At 40.9% G+C, this 18020-nt stretch overlaps 1 protein-coding gene across 1 annotated transcript in view; it reads left to right on the top strand.

The window, feature by feature from the left end:
- The window catches only part of kirrel3b (kirre like nephrin family adhesion molecule 3b), a 60096-nt gene extending 43651 nt beyond the window's left edge, over positions 1 to 16445 (top strand). The window contains exons 9-15 of the mRNA XM_070829444.1: positions 8047 to 8147; positions 10130 to 10328; positions 11854 to 11961; positions 13164 to 13247; positions 13552 to 13661; positions 14408 to 14494; positions 15984 to 16445. Coding sequence (XP_070685545.1) covers positions 8047 to 8147; positions 10130 to 10328; positions 11854 to 11961; positions 13164 to 13247; positions 13552 to 13661; positions 14408 to 14494; positions 15984 to 16445 — 1151 coding nt within the window. The remainder of the gene's footprint in view (positions 1 to 8046; positions 8148 to 10129; positions 10329 to 11853; positions 11962 to 13163; positions 13248 to 13551; positions 13662 to 14407; positions 14495 to 15983) is intronic.
- Positions 16446 to 18020: the final 1575 nt, after the last annotated feature.

Below are 18020 nucleotides of genomic sequence, written 5' to 3'. Positions count from 1 at the left end.
AATCAATGACACAGTGCAAATACAACTTACCTCCCATCATTTTATCATATCACTGGACTGTTAAATGTCTCTCTTTGTAAACGCCCCAAATAAAAACCTAGCGGTTTCATCAAAAGCACTTTGGATACACAATGTGCCAAAAGCAGTCAGGAAGCAGGACAATACCAGGAGAGCAAAATGAACATCTATCAAAGTTACACCCTAAAAAGAACACATTTCAAGTGTGTTTGAAAGGAACAGCAACAAAGAAAACGTATACAGCAGGAGGGAGGTAACATAGAGAAGACAGTCCAGGCCTACGTGAGATGATGCTTTTAGAATGCATAACGCATATCCACAACCAGTGCAATAGAGGGAGCAGTAACATCCATAATCTAAGATGGTGAACGAAGCTGCTCAAAATTACACACTGACAACAGCTCGCTGCCTTTACTTGCTTTCCGGCTCCATGACAACCTGCTGGTGTACTTTAAAGGAGTTCAGGAGGTTAGCTAAGCTCTCACCTATAAATATGAGACATCCCATCTAAGTGTTAATTCAACCAAACAGGCACGTTCATGTTCAATAATTTTTCCTCACACTCTAATTGAGTGTGACTACCATGAAGACTTTGGAGCATCACCCAAAGCAGAGCAGAAGTCCATCTTTACCCGGGGATGGAGGAAAACTATATCTCTATTTCAAAAAAATCAAATGTTAACATTGGAAATTGGAAGTTATATCATTTTAACAGCTGCTCTCTTCTGCTGTCACCTTGGATGAAACACACATCTCACACATCTCCATCTGATTGTGACTGACTGAGCTGTCTGCCTCTACTTGTCTCAACAAAAACAGACTAAAACCTGTCAGTCAGGTGTAACAAAGCTAATCCATGTCCCTCCGCAGAGAGGCAAATAGTGTAATGCTGTTCCGTGAATTCCAAAAGCGCATCTTTTGCACATAACTTTGTGAAGCGTTAATATGGTATTTCAAGGCTGATGTCAGCACGGCTAGTGAAAGGTAGCCAACATTTGCATTAACATGAACAAGTTGCTCACTTAATATATAACAGCTTAGTAAGAATAATATTACCCTCACTATGTAGAGAGCTCTGGAGGTCCATGACAGACCCTCTGACATGAGAGAGAAAACGGTGGAGTGCGTAATGTATCCGGCTGTTATTGAGCCTGTTCTCAGGAGACGGAGCTTTCCATTTTGAAAAACACATGCTTGTTTAATTCATCTCAAAATGACCGAAATTAAAGACTTGGTATCCGTTAAGATTAAGAGAATTCCACATGATTGAAAAATGTAAATGAGTTGTGTAGTTTACACTAGCTGCAGATTTAGATTGAACAATCCACCATGTCTCCTTTTTTCAGTTTAGTCTTTTTTTCTATATATATATACTGTATATTGAAGTATCTGAAGACACTTTTATTTAAGCAATAAATATAGACTTAGTCTTTTCAAGATATGGTTGCACATTTCACAAACAGGTGAAATGCACTTAAATGCTAATTATATTCTGCATGAGTCACAGGGAAGCTGCCTTGTCTGAGACACTGACTGACTAATGAATACCAGCCTTGGTGGGAGACCTGGCAACTCTCAAACAAATGACTTCATTATCAGTGCTTGATATTCAGGGAGCATGCTTCGGTGTGGCAGAGGTTCTTAGTTGTGGAATTTACATCTCTTATTTTCCCCCGTGTCCATCTGAATGAAACCTAGGCCCAAAAAGAAAAAACAAAACAAAAAAAAAGAAGAAGAAGAGAGGGTTTTAAGACGCTGGTGAGATGATGTTGAGTTAATGCTGACAGTGTATCATTGCACATTTCCAAAGCTAACAAAAGAGTTTGCCTGTAAGCAACGCTGGTGCTGATTTGAGGATGAAAATACATCAAGTAGCAAACAGTGTGTGTAAAGATTTTCTTTTCATAAACCAGACGTTAGCTTTGCATATCAGAGAGAGTGGGATACCAGTATTCCCTCCAGCACAACATCAGAACCATGACTTTCTGTGAACCTCAATGAGCCCCCTCCTTCTCAACCAGGAATTCAGTTGAAATCAAGGCAGAAGAGGCGTGAGGAAAAATCATGACTAATTCTATTGTCTCCCATTCTGTTGATATGTAAACAGAATGCATAATATCCAATGTACCAGTTTATTCTGACCGTGCAGCATTAGCGATTGCGTTGCTTTCGAAAATGATGCCGCAAGAGGAAGGAGATGGATTATTTTAATAAAGGTTATAACACAACACAACTCCAAGCACACTGGGAAACATACAACAAAGCTGAAATGGCATGTTTATTTAGTCTCTGCAGACTTCATTCAGGCAACTCCTGGATGCCTTCTACTTATTTTATTTGTGTATAATCTTCCTCTCTCCTTTTTTGCATCTTGCACCTCCCTGCCTGAATTGGTATTTGACATTCAAAAGCCTCCTCCCTTTTTACCCTTCTGAATAATTGAAATTCATCTTTTTTTTTTCCAAACCACATGAGGAATCCTGAGTCATTTCTTACCCGGTCCTTGAGGCGAATCAGATTGTCAAACTTAGGAAAGTGCAAACACTGCGGTTGAAGTGGTGGCGTGTGAGGAGGGGGGGGGGGGGGGGGGGGGGGGCTCTCTCCCGAGGTTCACTGATTGTCCTATACTCTCTCAACTGCAGATGAATGTGAGCACTCCTCTCATCAGCCTATACGAACAACATCTCTGACAGTCAGAGATTCTGACGGTGAATAACTAACAGACCGGATGAGCGAGCTTTTGGGGAGGATAGCCATGATACAGTAAACATCAGGCGATGCTGTGCATATTTGGAGTATTCATGATGCAGCGGTGTCTGCTGCACATTTGAATGTTTCTTCGCTGTTTGTTTTCCCTGCAGTTATTCCCCCCGATTCCTTAATGCCATCATTTAAATTACATGTGTTTATAATTTGTCATTCCTTCTGTCTCTCTCTTCTCTGCTGTTGTGTGTCACCGGCTCCCACTGTGGCACACCGCATAGACATGAGGATTCCTGCCTTCCCTGGGGAAGAATGTAATTTAATTATAATCAAACAGCTAGCAGGGGAGGCAGTTTGTGTTTAAGTCACTAATGGATACATATTGCTTACTCTAGTCAAACATTTTTAGAATATAAAGCCCCTCAGCATTTCATATGGGAATGCCAAGTGGCTACATACATGTATGTATGTAAGAGTGTCTGTGCACGTCCACGCGCGTGATTATTTATGTAACATACAATATATATGCATGGCTTTTTCCACAGTCCTGCAAAAGTTGGAATTGAGAGAAGTTATCTGACATGCTTGAAAGACTTGTTTATACTTAAGGACCATGCCGTATATTCGTGCAATACATATTAATTAATATATCCACAACTGTGTGTAAATCTGTATAGCCATGTGTATTTGTGAGTATGTGTGAGTGTCTTTGGGCAAAGCAGAATTTATAATGACACACATACTGTACTCGGGCAGCCTAGGGAGAGAAAGCCCATTACCACAGTAAGGGAGAGGGAGGGCCGGAGAATCCCACAATATCCCACAGAGCACCGGGTTGTTATAGATCTTTTTTTCTTCTGCTGTTTCTCTTTCTTGTCAGCCTTTATGTGCCTAGTTAATTAGCATTCCAGCCTTCTTTAAACTGGCAATGACACCATATAAGAAAGAAAAGTGCAAGTTAATGAAGGAGAAAACTGCATTTAAGATGCAGCACATTTTATCTGACCAACCACATTCAAGCATAGTACCATATGATCTGCAAGCAAGTCTTTCTGGAAGACTTTGAACTCACTTTTCACATTATATGCGCCCGCCACATGAGCTGTGTCTACTCGGCTCCGACGTTAGCTCTTTTGCATGTGAAAAACAGGCTTTAATTTCTTCCCTCACCGTGTTTTAAAAGCGAGATGTGGGCTGAAGTTTTCTAACAGGGTGGTTCATTAAGACGTTTAGAGCGGTGCTCACAGGTTCAGATGACACTGAAGCACGACAGCTTTGAGCTCTGTTGTCTGTCCAGGGAGGGCAAAATGGTTTAGGAAGCACCATGGGTTCATCTCATGAAGTGGAAAGGAAGTCTAGAAAATAAACAGCCAGCACGTTAGAAGTCAGTTCCCATTGAATCAGTGGGTTTCAACTTGGATCTACATTTGGTCAAAGAATAACAAACTCACATAATGTCAACTCAGGCTACTGAAAAAAGAGAAAATATCTGTTAACTGAATTTGATCGAACCACGTATTTAAAAGTTTACGGCAAAACAACCTTCTCACGGTAATGTTATGGAGGTTTTGTCAATTACTTTCTTCTGCACTCATTTTCCTTTACGATGTTGTTGAGTCTTTGCATGTTCTCAAATCAAGCGTCATGAATTAGCCATTGAAAAAAATTGGTAATGTATTGCAAAGCAAGCTCATCTTCATCCTCAACACGCTGGTTCCCCTCTAAGACTCTTTTCCTCAAGAACGGTCTTCACAAGAACACAAGTGTTGCTGTTCCATTTTCTAATCACTTCAAGACTAATGTTTCTGTTTAAAATGGGCAGTTGTCTGCATAATGCAAGCAAGGGGCTCTCCAGTGTGGAATTATAATCTTGTATATTGGTTTAGAGGCAGATCCAGATTTTTTTTTATGTTGCTGTTTTCTATTAATGTGGGCGTACAGCACATGCAGACTAAAAATCATGCATTCAGCACTTCCAAAGTTGCGAATTTGGATAAAGTATTAATCGTGGCTTGGAGAATAAAATGATATATGTTTTTAGCCTCTGCTATTTTGCACTGAGTCATAACTGTAAATGTATCTCACAGTGTGAAGTGAAGACAGTGTGGCTTTACACTGCATGCAGGCAAAGAGAAAATACAGTCCCTGTTGTAAAGATGTATCGAGCCAAGCGAGCAAATGTGATGAGGCTGTCAGAGCATTCAGGGTAGCAAAGTGTGTACTTCTGCTGAATTTAAACACGATGGCTACCTTGGCTGACCAGTTAGGGATGAAGATGAAATGATTTGTGATTGCAGCTCCACATCCACCCTGACTCGCTCCCGTTAATGTAATATAGTATGGTTGAAATAAAACAGCAGGAAGATTGCACTAATATTGCCACAGACAAGCAATATAGATAACAGGCTACTTAATAACAATAAGCTCGCTCTCACTAACCAAATTGTGTCTGATTGCCCTTTTTTCTCATGTGTGGACACATTTTAGTGTGAGTGGACTGCTGTGTGAAACAACTAAAAGACTAAAAGAGCAACACTCTTATAGAAATCATGTTTCAGAGTTTCTCTCTAGTATAAATACTGATCCGAATTAGTGGTTTATATGGGTATATTTCATTTAACACATTTGATGAAATATTAGCAACAAGAACTACATCTGTTCAGCGGCTTTATATAGACAGGATCTCCTCGACATGGTTTTTCTTACAGGAGGAGGAAATGTGGCCACCAGTGACCATAACAGACATTTTCCTGCTGTTTCAGTTGCCCTGTAGCTGATTCACGCTCTCTTTGATCACACCAGAAAACAGAGAAATCAAAAGAGTAACGGTGAGATAGTGAGGAAATGTCAAGCTTTTGTTCAAAGATGCCTCCGTTTAGGAAGGATCTGTAAGCCCTGGCCTTTTGACACCCACACCGATATTGTGTAATCAGATTGCAATGTCCACTCCAGAGTTAACACCTCCTCAACTGAATGAGCGAACAACATTCAACAACATGCACACAACATTTTGATTACCTCCCCTGCTGCTAACATTGATGTTGTAGTGCCACCCACCTCCCCACTACCAACGTGTTTGTGCTCTGATCACATAGTGTGAGTAGCAAACAAGAACTCACACACATACAGGCCTAGACACACACACACGCACACACACACACACAAACACAAACACACACACATGCTTTCAATCCAGGCTGAGCCAGTGAGATAAAGCTATCTAATTATATTCCTCATTTGCATCTCTGATCCATAGAATAGATCCTCCCCAGCCACTACCACCGGCCTTTTGCAGCTTGCAAGAAATTGATCTTGCTGTGTTTTGACAGTCGTAGCTCATACAAACCGCATACTTACATTTCATCTCCTAATCAAGTTAGCGCATGCATACCACACATAGAAATGTCCTTATGTGAACTACAGCATGTACGCGCTGCACTAATACTAACACTCCATGTTGGCAAACCAGTGGAAGAAGGGGAACAGCTTTCAATGCATGTTTCCTAAATTGTCTGCAGCATTCACTCTGCAGCAGTAGCAGCCTTCCAGCATCCTCCAGTAGCATACCAAGACGCCATCTGGCAAAGTCTCATTAAAATGCTAATTCATTTTAATAAGAGACAGGTAATAAACTGCAATTATGTATCGTCAGAGAGATGGCAGAGAGCAGGAGTTTGAGGGTAGTTGGCGGAGAAGCGAGTTGTCTCGCTAATCAAGACGCTGCCTCACTTGCCGACCCCTTAAACCCACATTCTTAACCTTAACCATCACAAGAGAGATGCTTAATGTTTGCTTTTAACAGCTTTTAAAGGGCTTTTTAACCAAGCAGAAATGAAAAGATGAGAACCTCTACTTGTGTTATTTTTTGTGGGAGCATCCCAGCTTTTAAATCTAGAAGACAAAGAGGTGGATGAGAGCAAAAGATGTCAGATGTAAAAGATGGATTTCACGCAGGATCCTGTTATGCTATTAAACTTAAGACTACTGTTTGAAGCCCGCATTGTCTTCTCTCAGACTTGGCTGATTATGTCGGGCTCGGTCCATCTTGTGGAGATTTTCAAATCAAAAACAGAAAAATTCTGTTAAAAAAAATGAGATCAGAAAAAAAAAACACACACGTTATCTTTACCAGCTGTCCTCTTATCACTCTTCCAATTTCATTTGGAAGTGCTATATATGAATTAATATAAAAATGTAATTGAATTACCCCCACAGTGTTATTCTTGTATTGTAATTGCATTGATTTCTACATAAAAATAGTAATAATATAAATACCAACAGCTGCCTCAGTACTTTTCTGATCTTTTACTTACAATATGGTCTTCAGGACCAAAGGGAGAATACACTTGAAAGACAGAATTGGGTCATATGTGACATCTTGTCTTCATATTAGTGCTGTCACCTGGTGTGAACAGCCTCCAGACCAGATGGCAAGCAGACCAGCCGTTTAGGCTGAGCTGCCCTTGTCAGGCGAGATCTTGTAGCCTGACCAAGGTTTAACACATGCTGGCTTCAAGTCCATACCTGCAGCTCCTATTGATTGGACCAACCCCGTCGTAATTCCATTAAAGCCACCCAATCTGATCAAGCTTATTGTGGGAGAAACCGTAATTTAACAGATCATCTTTTAGCCATTATGAAAGGTTTATAGTTACAATGTGAACATTGAGTAGGACAACACTGCGTAAAAATCAATATATAATAGCACACTGTGATGGATGTTCTGATTTATTAATTCCATATAGTCATTTGTGAATTGTGTATTTATAGCGAGCTGGAGCTTAATTTGAGCTATTTGCTCACCTATTGGTTCAGAGGTCAAATCTGCTGCAAGCAAATAGATTGATAGAGACGAGTGTGTTATCTTCCCACAATGGTATTTCTCTCTGTCCATCTGTGCAATCCTGAATACGCTCCAAAGAGCCGCTGTAGCACTCTCCAGCAACGTTTATCTCCATGGGAGAAATCAAGCCAGCCATAAATCAACAATTTCTTGATCCAGAATGAGGTCTGGGCCCCCACTTATGCCCTTCGCTCAGCCCTTGCCTGTCCTTGGGTAGATTGTACCGAGGGATGAGGCATGTTCACGTCGCACAGCAATACAATCTTCCCCAGGAGTCCCAAATTACTGAACACTTCAGGTGTTACTGCTTGGAACAGGAGATCAATTAGAATATAATGGACCACAAAAATTCGATTGAGCAGAATTCATATGACCAATCATATGACCTGAAACTGAAAATGAATTTCATTATTATGTGATTAATTTATGGTGCAACTTCTGTGACTCATCCTCAAAACTTTCTTATGATCGTTCTTTTTCAGGGCCACCGACCATCTCCAGTACGCAGACCCAGCAAGCTTTACATGGAGAAAAGGGACAAATCAAGTGTTTTATCCGAAGTACGCCTCCACCAGACCGCATCGTGAGTACATCTTTTCTGATTTCATCTTTGTCTCAGCTTTTTTTAGTTTATTGGAAGGACACGTCCAAAACCACCATCATAAATAGGCATCTTCTGGATCTCGTTTCCACATCTGTGTCTGAAATGTAATGCCTGACATGGACGGCACAGACAAGATGAGTTGAGGAATTTTTAAAGCGCCGGCTCCTTAATTTGTTTTCATATGAAAGATGGGCATGAAATAGTTTGAACCCTAAATTCCTCGTATAATACATACTTGTCAGCACTGATCCGAATAAGATGTTTATACTTTGTAGACTTTATGTAAACAGGTACTCTGTGAGCTTGTGGTTAATTGCCATACTTTGTCATCTAATGTGTGTGTGTTTTTTCTTTTTTTTATGTTGATATCACACATTAAGTAGCAACATAATTAATATCAGGTTTATTTGAGAGGTGTGCCTGTGGAGGCTGGGCTGCGAGGTCTTCTATTTGTTTATCCTGCATTCCAAATCATATTATTAAGTATCAGTCAAGCTTTTCTTTCGCTTTATGTCTACAAAAACGACAAATATGAAACCTAACAAAGTGCATCCTCCGTTTGTAAATCCCGATAAGAAAAGACAAGGCAAAGAAAGCATTCCACTTTGTGTGTATCCTAGAAGTCAATTAACAGCATTCTTTTACTTTTGAATAAAGTGAAAACACTTGAACAAAGGTACAATTTGTAACAAATGTAACGCTGCATTTCACAATTCTTTTTAACCACTTGTCCATTACTGCAAGCTCGAAGTTGAATGTGTTGTCTATTCTCTGAGTACCAATTCATCTTCTAGCTCTATCATAAGTATAATGATTTTCTTCATTTGTTAGTTTAAAATCAGCAAAAAAAAAAAAAAAATCATCATTCAATTCTTATCACAGTCATCCAAAACAAATGCAACCTGCACTAAGACGTCTTGAACAAAAGCCACTAAAGGGCTCATGTTACATTATCATAGCGCTGAATAAATAAATCCAGTATATGCAAATATCTATTGTTTTCTTATGCTTCTCACTGCAAGTGTCAATGCCACTTCACATTAGTCCATCATGTGTCAAACCCATCACTTCCTCTTTCAAGCCTCCTCAGTTTTTTGACATTTTGTTTTGCTATTATTTCAAAACGCACTTATTCAAGATATTCTTCTTGAGTTGCTGTCTATCAGGGAGAAAGAAAATGTTAATTGATTTGAAATAAATGAGAAAGTATACATTACATAGCGGATTCAAAATGCACAAAGAATTAGTCTGAATTTTAAAAAAAAGACTTTAAAACTGTTATTGTTCTTTTTTTTTAGACTTTCTACATTTTTTTTTTTTACTGTAATCAAAGAAATGCATTGTGGCCCATTTAGCTCTACAAGAGGTTGATAGTAGTCAAATTCAAAAAGCACAGCAATTCAGCCGCTGAGGTGAGAGGAGATACAGTATAATGCCCAGAGATATAACAGAAATGACCAGCAGCAAGTGTCCAGTGAACAAAAACTATCTGTATTCAGCACTTCGTCTATTCAAGGTCATCAAGCGTCTTCATGGAGATGTGCTCTGTTAGCAACATAAAGCTGCCTGTCATAGCGCAAGAATCATCCAAGAGCATAGAGGTGACATAGTATAATGACTGCCTTCCAATGAACTCGAGCACTCACTGAAAGGAGGATTCACTGGTCAGCGCTGGGTAGTTGTCTGAAGCTCAGATGTGTGGTGGCTTGAATACTACAGATCGCCAGTTCACTGTCATAACATGTGGCAGCAACTGAACAAAGTCAGAGTGTGGTGTTTAACAGTGTGGTCAATGGTCATAGTCAGATAGCTTGCTAGCCTTTAACAAATGGGCAAGCTTGCTGACTTGTAGAGCGCTGTACAAAAGAAGCATTTATCACATCAAAACGTCGCTCTGCAGCACCACTCATGGTTAAAAAATTAATATAATTTACATCTCTCTACCCTCCGTCCTTTCTCAGGCCTGGTCGTGGAAGGAAACCGTGTTGGAGTCGGGAACGTCCGGGCGCTACACCGTAGAGACCGTCACAACCGAAGAAGGAGTAATCTCCACTCTGACCATGAGTAACATCGTCCCGGCTGACTTCCAGACCATCTACAACTGCACCGCGTGGAACAGCTTTGGCTCAGACACTGAGATCATACGCCTTAAGGAACAAGGTGGGAGCCAAGGTTCGACAGGTTCCACCTTCCTCTTCTTCAAATCACGTGACTGTGGTTTTCTACGTAGTAGTAGATGGTAGCGACAAAGCTTTTGTGGTCTGTGTTGCATCACTGTGGTCAAGCGTGCCCTGCGTCTGTTAGCTTATGACTGTGCGTGATTGGGTGTGAATCGACATACTTACACAAATGTATGTGGTGGGATTTCATATTTATTTATAATGTTAATACACAATAACAAATGAAAGCACATTTTACATTTACATTTTACATTTTAGTTGTGTATAATCAAGAAACACATTGATTTTAATGTGTTATTTGGTACATTTTTGATACAGCAGTTGTATGTATATGAACGCCATTGGAGGTTTGAGGTTTTTAAATTGTATCAGAAATAAGTTGTTCAAAATTGATATTTTACCAATTTGGAACTGCAAGATGGGAATATGAAGTGGCATCGCATGGCCTAAATTCTGAAACGTTTGATGTACAGTACTGGTGATGATGACACCGATAAATTCCTGACAAATTAATTTTCTGGGTTAATATGAAGTGCAACTCCCTGGTAATTTGAAGTGGAGACCCTTAGCGTACACTGCACCCTGAATATAAAACACACTGTGCCTCATGCTTTCTGTATGTGAAAGAGCAACTTGAAACATTATCTGTTTCTTTTGCTCTAAAACTGAATACTTTCCCTCTGCTGACCTTGTCCCCTCTACCATAGGAGAACTTGTGTTTTCTATCCACTTATCGCAAATGATGAATTATAAGCTGCTTGTGTGAAAGTGACATTGATCAATGAAGACATTAAATAGGCTTTAATGGTGTAGGGAGGACACTTGGTTGTTTTGCATTTGTTTAAAATGCGAGAAGGTCATAAATGCGGGGGCTTGTAACTCAGATCATTAAAGTGTGCTTTAATGAGGACCTTTACTATTGGGGAAGCATATAGATGCAGGTTTAATCTCTTCATCGTCGCAAATGCACTGTAACATCCTCGCAGAAGCACACAAACGTGATTATGCCTAAACTAATGCACACAGTCGACTCAAGGAAAATAAAACCCCTTGTGAAATTCTTCTATCAGCCCAAATGAGTGTAAATTAAAAGTTAATAGACAATAGGATAATGAGACAATATTAGTAGGAAAATGTTTACCCGTGCTGATAATAAAAGGTTTGGTCATTTGTTCTCATTTTTGTATATACAGTACAGTATTTTCTTCCAGTGGCATTGTGTCTACGTATTTTTATTGCATGGCCTTGTGCCTGAGGAGTAATGTCAAAGTCACTTAGAGGGATAAAATATAATATATCTTCTCTTAGCTACTGTTTGTCACAGAGACAGAGAAGAAGAAGAGGTGAGAAGAACATGTGCATGTGTGAAAGAGAAAGGTGGCCTCTATGCATTATGACTCTATGCTATTGTGCTCTCTGTTGTATAGCCTTTATTGAATGTAATGTACATTTGAGATGATTGTGGTATGTAATTGTAGGACATTTCTCTTTCTTGCTCTCCGCAGAATCTCTCCCGGTGGCGGTGATCATCGGCATTGCTGTGGGAGCTTTTGTGGCCCTCATTGTCCTCATGGGCACCATCGGAGCATTCTGCTGCACCCGCTCCCAGAGAAGTACGTCCCCTCCATCCTGTTACATCCACTGAAGCATGCATGCCAAAGTACTGTATCACCCCCGAGCACGCAAGAAAATGTCCATCTATTCAAATGTAGATATTGTTTTCAATAAACGAACAAGGGAAAAAAAATCTGGTTAAGTAAATTTGGTGGTGAGGTTTCTTAACCCTTATGCCCTCCTCAGGCATTTTTGTACATTTTTCTCAACTTTTTCTTGATTTGGGGATCAACTACCAAACATTCATTCTTTGGGATGTACAGTACAGTAGTAGTCACACAGCTCCATAATATAACTGGCAAAAAAAAGAATTTCATGCGTCGGCCTACGATGGGAAAACAGTTGAATATGGTAGAATACAGTTTAAATGTCAAATATGACTACTTTTCTTCAAAATGAAATGCTGACATTACAGAATGCATGGTTTGATACTGTAATGGCAGTGAGATTAAAAAAATTGGTTTTAATGGAAGTCAATGAGGCATTTTTGGCCACGAAGGTGTCCAGAGGGACACTACATAAAAAATACTAATGCAATCAAATCAATTTTGTTGATAATCTTTGACATATCCAAGACTCTAATCACCACCAAAGCCCCACCCCCCTACTATTTATCATATGGAAAATAATAAATTTTTTGTGTTTTTTTTTTGTAATAAATAATTAATAATTAGAATAATCAAAGGGTTAAAATCCTGAAAATGAATGTTTGGTAGTTTTGAGCAGGTTTGAAGAAAACAAAAAGCAGAAAATATTAATTAAATATTTTATATTTGATAGCAGTTTTTTGTGAGTGTACATTTTTGCCACGAAGGTGTCCAGAGGGGAGTAAATTTGAGGAGGACAAAGGGTTAAATATGAAACATCTACAAAAAAAAGATATTGCCTGCTGTTTTTAGAAATATCTGACACAAGATGAATAGCTGGAACATAGTGTCACATTTTATGCAACATGAGATCACTTGTTGAGATGGACATGTTTTTGTGGTGCAGAGATAGCCAGATTGTAATAAGGGCTCATTTCATGCAATCTCAGTCTGGCTGCATTCGCTTTTGAGGCTATTTCCATCCTGCGCTATGTTCACTGCCTCCCACCCATGTACCAAGTGACTCAGGTTAGAGACAGTCAGCCGCTGTCTCTATCCAAGAACCAATTTGTGCTACTGGTCCCTTCAGCATGTCTATTGTCTGTATACTACAGAGGAAGCGCACCTGGTTATGCCCTCACTGCCCGTCTCCATCTGTGCTCACCAGAGAGAACTTGCAAGCAAAATTAAGACAGAAAGTAAGACTTTATTATATGACAGTATCATCAGCATTGTCCCAAACAGAATGAGCCACCGTGGAAGGCTGTGTGAGATTGCATATGTATGCAGAAAAAGATAATCTTGTGTTGGCAGGAAACAAATGATTAATAATGCTTTGTATTGTTTTCGGGAAATTGGGGAGCTCTCACAGACCAAACCCGGGGATCTTTGCTAAATTCTGTAATACTGCAAACTGCACTGGGGGAAAAATCATAATGTCAACAAATAGAGAATGGTGTTTATCCGGATTATTGAGATATATGTGTCATCTGTTTCTGCCAGATCTGAAAGGAGTTGTGTCGGCGAAAAATGACATACGGGTGGAGATTGTGCACAAAGACCACAATGCAGCGCGAGAGAACGAAGAGCACACCTCCATGAAACAACTGATGGTGAGTGTGAGTGTCACAGCATACTACTTTCCACTTCTTTTCACTGTTTTCAGAAATAAAATGTCAACCTTTTTGATGTATTTTTGCATGTTGCCTCTGAATGTGACGATTACATAATGACCACACTTTACTACTGACATGCTATTTCCTGTGGAATACATTATTTTTTGAGTAATGGAACAACAGAAAGGCATGTAGACTGTATATGTGCTGTATTCAAGGCACGGGGGCTATATTTATCCATATATGCCACCAGTCTTGTGAGGAGAACAGACCCCAATACATTGTAACTATGGAGATGCTGATGTATACTGGGTAATCCTACAGTGGGTGTACTTGCGTATCTACATGCCTTCTAGACACACAAAGAACTGTTTCCTCTTTGGAAGTGTACCAGTGTTTTGGTTTTCATGCAGCTCGCTCCAGGGCAAGGCTATTTGCAGTGTGAGGTTTTGGATTACGTTTTCTTTCAAAAATCCTTAATACAGGCAGCACTTGATGCAAGTGCAGGGAAATGAGCTTAACTACCTTACAAATCTGCATTTTGTTAAGATAAATAAAAGATATCCACAGATACATTATTAATGCTCCCTGCCAGCCCTGAGTGAAGGTGAAACATATCGACTGATAATAAATAGGAAGAGGTGATAAAAGCAAAATTATTCCGTCGCAAAATGTCTTTTTACTCTGAGTGAAAGAGTTTGGGAAACTGCACACTTAGTACACTTTCCTTGATTTCTATGCAGGTTGAACGAGGAGAGTTCCAGCAGGAATCTGTTTTGAAGCAGCTGGAGGTGTTACAAGAGGAAGAGAAGGAGTATCCGCACATTAAGGTACGACTTATGAACGGTGACAGCAGGAAGGCATGAATGTGGGAGAATGAGAGTAAGAAGTGGTAAGAGGGAGAGAGAATGACTTTGGGGCAGAGGGTGGTCTTCGAGACCGAAATAGCTAAAACGCATTAATCCCTCTCCTGCTACACATGATTTTCCAAGGATAAGTCCAGAGGCAAAATGACTCCTGTTAGAGATCTGATTTTAATTAATTAGTCTCTCATCAAAGGGGATTCAAGAAATCAGAATCTGGATGGCCCTTAAGCTGTTATTTAAGGTACTTAAGGTGTTACTTATACCATATAGATGGGATCGGGCTGTTTTAAAGAATGTGTCGGACTCGGAGAAGGGCTGGGTATTTATAAAGCATGCTGGTTTTGCTGTCAGAGCAGAATTACTAACCTCTCTTAATTATTCTACATGCTGTTATTCAGTTTGGAATATATTCATCTTTTTCGACACGTTCGTTAAAGCAACATTCTGTTCCCAATGAATTCTTATCTGTCATATAAGTCACTGGGACCTGCAGGTAATCTTCTTCAATCTATTTACACAGTCCATTTATCTTGTCCCGAGACAAATTCTGACCACTGCTTCTCCTCCCGTCCAAACCAATGTTGACAATCGGTCCCTGAAGTGTGTCCCTGTTTGTGTTTGCCTGCTTACCTGCTCCCTCTGGGGCCGGGGGTTTTTGATCCGAGCTAATGACAGTGCGCATGAAGCAAGAGCAAGGGGGGGGGGGGGGCTGAACGAGAGATAAAGGCCAGACGCAAACTATCTCCTCGTCTGCTGTCTGATAATGATAAGCTTAAAAAAAAAAGGATCCTCTCAGGTTGTCCCTCTCATTTTCCCATTATGAGCATTCTTCTTTTGGGATTTGTCACCGTGCTCACTATGCTTGACATTTTCATCCATTCAGACAACACACACACACACACACACACACTCACACACACACTCGTGCCCTAACTGGACCCTCAGCAATAGCACGGTGCCTGCAGCCTAGCAGACAAACAAGGGGCACAGCTGTAGCCTCAGAAGCCATTTCAGTGCATACATGAAATCACAGACACTACAATCCGTTTAGGTCCAATTAAAGCTGGTATGTGAGTGAACTTTACAGCGACACGTTGAATGCCAAACTATGAATCATCAAGGCCTGTTTAATTAGCAAGGAACATGATTTTAAGGTTAGCATGGGGGCTGACTAAATCCTAGCACTGTTTTTCTCATGAAGTACACGGCAGCCTGTTCGCTTATTTATTCAGAAATTTGAATAGTAATTACAGCTAGAATGACCTTGGCTTCTGTTAAGCTTTGAGAGGAATACATGTAAATGCATATAAACAAGCTGATGGTTTTCTTTTTCCGTTTGCCCTCTTCCGCCCCTATCTTAATTTGCTCTCAGGTATAGCCTAGAAAAGAACACAAGCATAATCACAATAATGATAATAGTGATAATGACCTTCCTGTCCCGTGTGTCAAATAGGACCCTACAAATGGCTACTACAGTGTCAATACCTTTAAGGAGCACCACACGCCTACCATGGCTGGGAATCAGTCTACTGAGGTGAGGAATCCAACCAACACAGGTACCCTGGGCAAGCAGCGGGTACCCACGGGCATGTCCTTCACCAACATCTACTCCACACTGGGAGCAGGGCCCAACCGTCTGTATGACTACAGCCAGCGCTTCGTGCTGGGCATGGGCAGCAGCTCCATCGAGCTGTGCGAGCGGGAGTTCCAGCGCGGCTCACTCAGCGACTCCAGCTCTTTTATCGACACGCAGTGTGACAGCAGCGTCAGCAGCTACAGTAAGCCGGATGGCTACGTGCAGTTCGACAAAGACAGCAAGGCATCAGCCTCCTCCTCCTCCCACTATTCCCAGTCCTCGTCACAGAACTCAGACCTCACCCGGCCGCTCCAGAAGCGCATGCAGACCCACGTCTGACCACCAGGGAGGGAGGGGTGTTTGAACGGAGCGTAACAAGCAGCCAGGATTGTAAAACTGTGACAGAATCAGCTCCCAGGAGCCCCTTAAGTAACAATGTTACTGTTTCCTCTGGACGCCTGGAAATGCACGAGCTGGTTGGCTTTAACACACTGTGTGACTTGTTCAGACTTCTCAGTGTCCCAAAACGTGGATCAAGAAGCCTTATGTTTCCCTCATGCTTAACCCATCAACCGCCTCCTTTTTTAACCCATAATCAGAATTGTGCCACAGAGAGGATATTTGCCAACACAGAGACAACACAAGCTTGGAATTTGAACATCCAATACTTGGTTTCTGCAGTGAAACTGTCAGCAGAGGGCACGAATGCCACAAAGGCTTTGTGTAACAATCAGCTCCCACTGGCAAAGACCATTCTTTGCCTTTTAAAGATTGTCATTCATAAGATTCAGCACGAACGGCACGATAATGAGTGCAAGCCAGTGTCCTGCTGCTCTCTTGTAGTTTGAAGCACAAAATGAATGTGCATGTGGTTTTTAGTTGTTAAAGCGATAACTCTTCCCTCCGCCCAGCTTCCCTTCAAACTGTATGTTAAGCTTTCTTGTTGAAACTGGTCTCCTGTGTAGGTGGAAGAAAACTTTCTCTATGTGCCCACAGACGTCTCGAACGTTTAAAAAAGCAGCTGTTTCTCTCCGCAGCGGTATCTGGGCCACAGAGCTGGGCACATAAAGAGGGGCTGAGATCTCATTTTAAATCCCTGAGTCATTATTTTACTGCGACACTCCGCGATAAAGAATATCAGTGTACATATGTGACTGTAATTTCTTTTTTAGCGTCTATTTTCTGACCGTTTTTTCCTCACGGAGGACTCTAAATGAGACACGAGCACCTCTTCTTGTCCATATCTACTTTGCCTTGAGGGTCTGTTTGAACTGTGTCAATACAAACTTGACAGGCGAGATAGGCGTACACCATCAGCTCTTCTGTTGATGGGGGAGCTGGATCCTCCATGGTGTTACCACACCAAATTCAGCCCCAACACACGCAGCAGGAAAGCCCACAAACCGCAACCTGAGTTGTACTTGTAAGTTTCTCCTGCTAATCAGCCATCAGCCATATACTTGAGGGTACCTGTTCAATGAAATGTAAAATTATATTTTCGCTGAGCTTCTTATCGCGTGGTTTTCCCATTGCTATCGTCAATATCATTGTTGACGCCGGAGCACCCTGACTGCATACCTACCTGTGATCGTGCCGGTCATCAAGGGACGTGAAAAGCAAATTTAGAAGATGTGTTTTATTTTGCTGTCTGCTGTTCATTTCGGCTGCTGTGGAGCTGATGGTGGCACACTGACTCTTTTTCAAGTGCATCATTTTGTTTTGTTCCGTTCTGCACTGTATGTGACATATATGAAATTGGATTTGTTTAATCACTGACACTGTATTTGTTTTAGTTGAGAGTAGAGACAGAGAGTAGTGATTTAACCTGCAGCTACACAAACAACTCATACTTTTGAGTGAGCCTATTGTCTAGAGTGTCGTAGTCATGCATTGTGCACGTTTTGTGGCAGAACA

The sequence above is a fragment of the Pempheris klunzingeri genome, chromosome 4, assembly GCF_042242105.1.
Source record: "Pempheris klunzingeri isolate RE-2024b chromosome 4, fPemKlu1.hap1, whole genome shotgun sequence".
NCBI lineage: Eukaryota > Metazoa > Chordata > Actinopteri > Acropomatiformes > Pempheridae > Pempheris > Pempheris klunzingeri.
This window is presented reverse-complemented; position numbering and strand designations above follow the sequence as displayed.